Source organism: Centruroides sculpturatus, unplaced genomic scaffold (genome assembly GCF_000671375.1).
Source record: "Centruroides sculpturatus isolate CEXI.00-Female unplaced genomic scaffold, Cexi_2.0 scaffold2859, whole genome shotgun sequence".
In the NCBI taxonomy this organism is placed as follows: Eukaryota; Metazoa; Arthropoda; class Arachnida; order Scorpiones; family Buthidae; genus Centruroides; species Centruroides sculpturatus.
Genome location: NW_019386994.1, coordinates 953 through 9,766, shown reverse-complemented (window position 1 = coordinate 9,766; position 8,814 = coordinate 953). Strand labels below are relative to the sequence as shown.

The following is an 8,814-nucleotide window of genomic DNA, read 5'->3' as shown; positions in this document are numbered from 1 at the left end:
TTGAATTAATACAATTTGAATATAAAAAGAATTACTTCAAAGTAAATGAAAAATTCTATAGGCAAGTTAATGACATTAGTATGGGTTAAAGATGGGGCCAAAATTAGCAGAATTAGTTATGACAAAAAATAGATGAAATAATAAATAATATTTCTGGCATAAAACTAGTAATCGGATATACTGATGGTTATATTATAATATAAAATAGTAAAATAGTAATGATATAATTAATTTGAATACCATAAATAGCATTAAAGAAGATATTCGGTTTGACGTAGAAAAAGAAGAAAATGCGCAATTTAATTAATTATTTAGACATAACTATAATGAATAGCCTTGATAAATTTACTTTTATAACATACAAGAAACCTTGCAACGTCAGTAAACACAATTAACCATTATTCATATAATACAGAATATATATGAAAAAACATCCGTCTTAATAATTATCCTTGGAATAACCACATAATAAACAATAATTGTCAAATTCATAATAACAACATGTAAATTTTAAATATTGAAAAAGATATTTACAAAAGAAAATTCAAAAAACATACCGAAATACAAAAACCAAAAGATAATTTAATTAATATTTCAAAGGGCATGACAATCGACCCTCAGTTGTACCAGTTAATACAAGGCATTTCGACACGTAGAATATTATAATAGTACAGTTTGGAATATGTTGTATTTTAAAATTCTAGTTTTGTACTGTACGTTGTGTGAAATTATTGTTTAATATATACAGAGAAAAAACATTAATTGTAAGTATATACATATTTTTACTATTTAATGGTTTTTAAATTGCATTATAATAAAAATTTAGCTAAATTGTAATGTAATATAATGTAATGAACACTTAGTGCTTCACCTAAAACTGATGCTAAGTTACTTCTATTGTTACAAAAAAGAAAAAAATATATTAGATAAATTTAAAGTAACGTATGATTTTGAATTTTAATGTAATTTTATGTCATTATAATTTATTTTTTTATACGACATAGTGGATTTTTTATGTATATTTATGGAAAATACTAATGAGAAAATGGAATTTCTTTGTCGTCTTTATATGAAATATGTAAGTGTAGGTTTGTAAAAACTTTTTGCAATATATAGTAATATCGGTTCCAAATTGTACTGTTGTTATTTTTTAACAGCACTGAAAGAAGGTTGTAGATTTACAACAGCCCGAACTGCATTTGTATAACTTATATTCAATTTGTGAAATAAAGTTATAATTTTTATCAGAAGTGCTGTGAGACTGTCAACCAAAGAGTTTTTTAGATTAAAATGATTATATACATGCATAATTTGCATATACAGCATTGACAGCATATACAGCATATACACATTTCACAGCATATACAGCATTCAGATTATATTAAGAAGATAACAGTTATAGATAGCGTATTATTTTAATTAATTAACATATGTTGATACATATTTGGTACCACAGTGGAAAACCTAGCAGAAAAGTCTAAAAAATTAGTATAGAATCGCTTTTTAGCGCTTTATAAATTAGATAGATTTGCGTGCATTTACATAAAATCTACGCAAAATTACAAAAAAGAAAACTCGAATAATTTGGTCTAGACAGCTTTCCTGATCAGGACTCAGCCAGATGCTGGCTGAATGAGCTAATTCCATGGCAATAAAATAGGAAAATGTCAACCCAGTACGAAAGGTCAAAACATACAAAATATGTGGGTAAAATAAATTTCAATAAATACATAAAAGTGCAAAATATACGAATAAACAGTGAGACATTACAATTCACGTGAAGAAAAGATCAGGCTAGATGCCTAAATGAAATCTAGTTGCTAGTTGGTTAAATATATTCTCGCTTTTTTTGGAAGAATCAAGACACATCTATTCAGTAAGAGGAAGAAAAGAAATGTATCTTAAAGTGTTACAGAGAAGAATCGAATGCAATCAGATTTCTCAAATCAGAAAGTAATAATTTGCTTGAATGTCTATTGCTGCAGTAGACAGTTTTGAGAGTAAACTCAAGATGATAGCTGAGACTGTTATCAGTCTTTGTACCGCCAGGTAACAGAAGGGAATTGAATGTCTTTTTGTATTTATATTTCTTCCAACCGTAGGGTGAAATAACATGAAAAATATCAAAATATGGTTGTGATTGTTCTTGGAATATCTGAATAACAGTTTTCGTCGCTGCTGGAAAAAAGTTATGGTGCTGAATTATTGGAGAAATGGTTAGTAACGTCTCACTGCATAGAATGAAAGGTAACATTGTTGAATGTAAGAATTATATGTATAAATCTGTTAGTTTTGTTATAAGAAATATTTGAGCGAGTAATAGTGGAGATCTGGAATTCCGCTCTCTGTTTGCAGCAAAAAATAATTGTATGGATCAAAATCTTTGTATCGCAAATGATCTTTGAGAAGTAATATAGTTTATACGAGTTTTGTAGTTTCTTCGGTTTAAAGAAAGCATATGACTAAGTGAAAAAAAGTAATTGTGGAATGTTGTTAATGATTTCAAGATGTTCTAGAGCAGTGTTTCTCAACCTGTAACTAATCGTCGCCCCCTTCAACGTAGTATCGCCCCCTCAATAAAACCGTTACGTAGTATCGCTTCAAAATTTCGATGCCGAGGGCCAAGGCTAACGCCAAATTCGTACTGCATTGAATAGACTAGTGACCAGTATAATGTTATTTGTTTAATTATTGTACGATATAACGAATAAAATATTCAATTATTCTTAATATAATGTTTTACTCTATCGCTCAGAAAATTGTTTTTCGCCCCCAAAATATAAATTGTTACAAATCGCTCCTTCAACATGAAAAAACGCCCACATGGGGGCGATATCGCCCCCGTTGAGAAACACTGTTCTAGAGTATAAATGCGGGTGAGTGTCCTTATTTACTATATCCTTTATAACATTCGTCAAATGTTATAAAGGCATGGCTTGCAAGGTTTGTTGCATAGGGTATTCATTTCATTCACTTCATTCACTCCTTTAGGAAATGCCGTAACAGTTTAGTATTATTTAGGAAAATGAGGTACCAGACGTATGAAACTGCTAATATACGGGGTGATTATAATTTTAGTTTCACATTGAAATTACCATAAAATAAGAACTACTAGATAAAATATTATCAAACTTGGTAATGGTGTACAGGACATCATGGGATTTTATTTCCCGCGAAAAAAAAAATAGTTAAAAAACTCACCACGAACGGGAAATGGCGATGTCTGTAATATTGTTAAACGAAATAAGACACGAAGACATCGTTGAAAATGTTTTTAATCGGTTTTAAAACGCGTTACAGAGCATGTTCAATGCACTGTCCACCATTTTGATAAGCAAGTTACATCGCATTAACAGTAGCTCTTGGCATATCAGAAGGAATTTATCTTGCTTTCATAAAATGATAAATACCACGTTAAACATGGTTTGTAACACATTTTAAAAACAATTGAAGCATTTTCAACGACGTCTTCATATCTTGTTTCGTTTAAAAATATTGCAGTCAGCGCCATTTTCTGTTGGTGGTAAGTTTTTAAACTATTTTTTCTTGGAAAATAAAATCCCATGACAATTGGTACACTACTACAAGCTTGATAACATTCTGTTTAGTAGTTTTCATTTTATTGCCATTTCAATGTGAAACATTAATTATAATTACTTTGTATTTCTTATTATAATTATGTTAAATATATGATTAAGCTTGTTATGTGAGCGGTTATAGAAGTCAAAAGCATAATAAAATTTAAACTTATTTTACAATTGATTCAATCAATTATACAATAATATTTACAACAGTATTTTCCATGAGTGCGCACAGTAATGTCTACTAACAGGAATCACAGTAGAAAGGTTGTTTCAATTTGCTTAGTACATAGACTACATAGCATAGATCAAGATGAACACATGCACGCACAGTAATCAAAAGAATGTTCAAGGTATAACTGAGAACATTTATTTTAATTTTGCTTGCAAGTAATGAGTTCTCCGAAATTTTTCAAAAATTAACAAAAGTGCTTCTTTGACAAACAAAGAAAAACTACTGTAAGTTAATACAAGATCATACACGTTAAAACAGACGATGGTCTCGTTTTAGAAACGCTGACAAAAGGCTTATTTACCCTATCGACCAACGGTCAAGAATATTTTTTGCAATGTTTACAAATTTGGTGCACTCGTTTTTCAAATACATATAACTTAGATTGTTTATTACTGATATAAATTTATATATTTGAAATTAATGTAAACTTACTATTATTGAAAAGTAGTAACAGTTAGGTAAGGTATCATCCATGTTATTAACATCTTTAGAAAACCGGTCTAACACTTTTCCTGAAAATAAAAATTATCAAATAACAATTAAATTATTTCTTATATAAAAATATTTTTATTAATAACTGAAAACGAACAAGCAAAAACAAAAAATGATTTATTGTGACATCATTACAATGCCGGACTGCAATTTTTAATCATATTTTTAATTTATTTAATTAAAGGTATATGCTCTCCACCTTAAATTAGTAGTGTCATCCCAATGTAATAATACTTTTTCGTTAGCAATGGAGTCCAGCCAGTCATCTATCTAATTCGTTTAGTTGGAAACGATTTGAATTAAAATAACTGACCTCCAGTGTGCATCGAAAGTTCGTATATAGTTAATCAGGGCCGCATGTTCTTTTCAAATTAGTCTCCACTTTCATCTATTTAACTCCCTTGTCGATAGTTAGGAAAAACAGGCAGAGAGAAAACACCGGTAATTTATAAGTCTGCAATGTTTTCAAATTACAGCTCGAGAAGAAAAAAATAATTTATTGAGACTCACTCAGCTAACTCAGCTAGAAACAGAGCAACAGAATTCTACGTATAAGTACTTGTCCATTGCGAAACATTTCAACACCATATTAAACTGAGTCAGAAGTTAATAGGTATATAATTTCTCAGTTTTATTACATTATATAATTTGTAGCAAATAACGAATATCTGTGCTATGAATGTTTTTCGTGTAAAATGGAATTGGAAGTGAACGTACTTATTTTCATAATTTTAATTTTTTCTAAAATGTTATTCTGAATTTTATCAGAACAATATTAGCTTAAGATGACTGAAATAATTTTACATACCAACAGGATTATTGTCCAAAAATGATATTGGAGTTCGAATAATACAGCGGAACATATTGTTGTGAAGTTTGGTAGATGCAGCTGTAAAGAATTTCAACAATAGTAAACCTGTAATTAAGATGGTGAAACACGCTGCACATATCAATCCAAAGTAAACATATACGTTGGTTTCGTCATTCTGATAAAAATTTCTGCCTTCACTAATATTAAAGACTGTTGTGTTAAAGGTAATATCTTTTATTATTTCTTTACTTTGGCTATGGATTCTTCTATCTTGTAACCTAAAATTAAACATGAAATAACAGTAAATTCCTTACTTTTGTTTAGTATTTTGTTAAGATTGATATACAGGAAATGTAATTAACGTACAACATACAAGTAATATGTATAAAATACGTTAAACTATTGAATATACATCTGCTGGTATGCATGGAATAATTTAACTGAAAAATTAAGCATATAATATGTCGCAAAATGAATATCATAGCTTTATCATAATTATGCAAGATAAACTTTTCATGCAGATAAACTTTTCATGGTATTATTGGTGAACTCTGACAAATTTTGACATTTTATATAATCTGCAGCAAAGACAGAGGTTAAAATGAAATGCTACAAAGTTAGAGACTTGAACAATACACCCTTTTTCCTCAATGAAACAATTCAGCAAATATACAGTTATTACTTATTAGTTTTATTGTTTACAAGTATGATTTTATCAACTTTAGCTCTATCGCTATTTCCACTGTTTCTTCGTCTGCAAAATCTATTTAAGTCTCTTAATGGCACAGACAAGCAAATTAAAATTTTTCTAAGTTAAAAAATTTCAACAATATCAACGAATAAAAGTTTAGTAATGATCACTAAAGAAGTATTGCGACGAAAAGACATTTTGTATAATATTAAAAATTAAAATTAATTTTTATTATTAGCACATAACTTAAATTTACATGTTAATTTATCTTTAAAAACTGCAATAGACATTCTTGGAAATATTATTTTTTGTTAAGTGTTTGTCTACCAAGACTAAGCTTTTTAATAGGACAGACTGCGCTACTGTTTTGGTTTTTGCAACTTGTATTATATTTGGTATAATACAAAATAAAAATAAATATTGTTTGTTCCTCAAAATAAGTTTTTTCTCAGTTTCAAAAACAAAAACACCAGTGCAATTTGTCCTATTAATAAGCTTAGTCTTCGTAGACAAACATATAACAAATGTAGAAAATAAAGACATAGAGGCATATGAATTAATATGGAGATATGTAAATTTTTCGACTATAAATTCGACTTTCATCTATTATCAGGACTTATTATACTGGTTTTACAGATAATATTACAAAGATTAACAGAAAACAATTTTTATTTTATCTCGTATACCTGAGGAATGTTAAGCCAGTTGAACTGGCTTAATATTCAACTGGCTTAACATTCCTCAGGTATACGAAATAAAATAAAAATTGTTGTCCATTAATCTTTGTAATATTATCTGTAAAACCAGTATAATAAGTCCTGATAATAGATGAAAGTCGAATTTATAGTCGAAAAATTTACATATTGTTAAGGAAAAAAGGACATTGAGGCAATTTAATTAATTAATATGAAGATAGTTTTGTTTGTGTAACATATAAGTAAGAAAGTTTATATTGTTATATTAATATAAACAAGGTATTTTGTATTATAAAAATTGTTTTATGTATTTTTGCCTGTAAGTATGTTGCCAAAAATTCCAATTATGTATCCACTGAAGGAAAACAGAATGTGTTCGAAATACATTTGTTACTGATAAATCAAAAACACATAAATTATCTTGAAGTTTTCTTTTCTTCCATACTTCACGTACACTATTGATTTAAAAAAGGCCCAAGTAGGCATAAAATAGTTTAATCACCATAAATTATACTAAATTACACCGATTAACATCCTGTTTGTTTGATATTTTAGAGGAATGAATTGTCTTTTAACTTATCAGTACAGAAATGAAGAAATTATAAAGGTAATGCGTGGACAACCAAAAATGCAACAATTATTTGCATTATGTCAAATGCGCATATTAAAAGCAGTGTAACTCAAAAACTCTTAATACTATTACAAAACAAAGTCATTTCTCATCATAGTTATAAAATGCTCTTATGTAATAAACAGACGTTTTCAGATTTACACAACTTGTTTTATCAAAATTAATTTTTATAATTCTGACGAATTAAGTTTTTTGCAACATTACCCGAAAATTGCATTGTCAGAAACAAATGTAGCAATCAATGTTTCACAAAAACCACGTTACTCAACACAGATATTGAACATTCACTGGTATGTTATTTTGTACTTTCAATATTCTAATATTCAATATTTTAATAGTTTCATTGATAATCGAAATACTATATTCTCGTTGTCTTAAAATACGCATTAAAGCAAGCAAATGAAAAGTCAAGAACAAGGAATCAGTCTATCATAACTAACGAACATACATAGCTTAAACAGAAAAGCCAAAATCGACATGAAAATTTAAATGAATATTATATGTTATATGATGGTATATTTGAGTATAAAGGAGTAATCATTAATAAACAAATTTTATATAACTTTGAAAATATATGAGAACATATGGACCTAGAAATACATACAAATATTATGTATTGGGTGTTCAATGTTAAAAAATTTTACTTAAAAAGTTTTCTGATATAAACAAACATCTTCAAAAAGCAAAACTTGATTGCAAACGTCAAATTGTTTTAACAAAAAAACACAAATGGAACATTAAGTTAATATCCTGAATGTTTAATAAGCAGATATAGTAAAACAGATAACAAAGCATAGTGTAAACTTTTAATGAAAAATTTCAACTACGCTTCTACTGGTGTTTATACTCACTTACTCAGCATTTTTTCGTTTAAATTCACACGTGTGATGAAAAAGTAAAACAGCATGTTGTAAAATGTGAGAAGTTTGGGATGTGATGATTTTTAAAATTTTTATAAAAAATTCAATACAAAAAAATTCAAAAAATGACGTATGGTTTAATGACTCACAGTGCAAATAACAAACGGCTATATAATGTAATATTTTTATATCAAAAGTTTTATTAATAAAAACAATTTACCATTAAAAACTTGATTTAATTATAATAAAAGCATACCATTTGATTAGCCAATAGTCGCTGGCACTTGTAAAGGATTGAAATACCACTACCATTACTATTATAATAATCTTGAAGAAAAAACTTCCTCCAGCTTTGAAGTATGCTTTATAAATTGAAATTCTGACTTCTGAATGTTCTTCATCATCACGTGCGGTTCGATTATTTTGAGCTTCCTGTACGAATTGATTAAAAACTATGTAAATTATACACAGAAATATGCTTAAATCAATAACATAATACTTTTACAATTCTTTTAGAATGAAATATCTTACTCGTGACTTAATAAAAATTATTAAGTGTTCTCTAGAATATGTCTTACCGATTTAAAAAAACGATATCAATTTATAATTCGAAAAATTATTGATATTTACTTATATTTTACTTATGCTTTAATTATACTTAAAGATATTTACTTATAATTCGATGAATTAAAAGTAAATATTAATGTACTGTACTTCAACATTCGCAAGGTATATTTACCAGCTTGCAATTAACCTAATAATATCTGCCAATAATTTCAACTCGTTTTTTGATAAAGAAGCTTTAATACATCTGATCA

General features: G+C 27.9%; 1 protein-coding gene across 1 annotated transcript; it reads right to left on the bottom strand.

The window, feature by feature from the left end:
- Window positions 1–4,248: 4,248 nt before the first annotated feature.
- On the bottom strand, window positions 4,249–8,428 carry LOC111616026 (multidrug resistance-associated protein 4-like; the record flags this gene model as incomplete). Its single annotated transcript, XM_023357466.1, has 3 exons — window positions 4,249–4,328; window positions 5,117–5,397; window positions 8,253–8,428. Coding segments are annotated over 3 exons (537 nt in total), but the record flags the coding sequence as incomplete, so codon positions are not given.
- Between the last annotated feature and the right edge of the window lie 386 nt (window positions 8,429–8,814).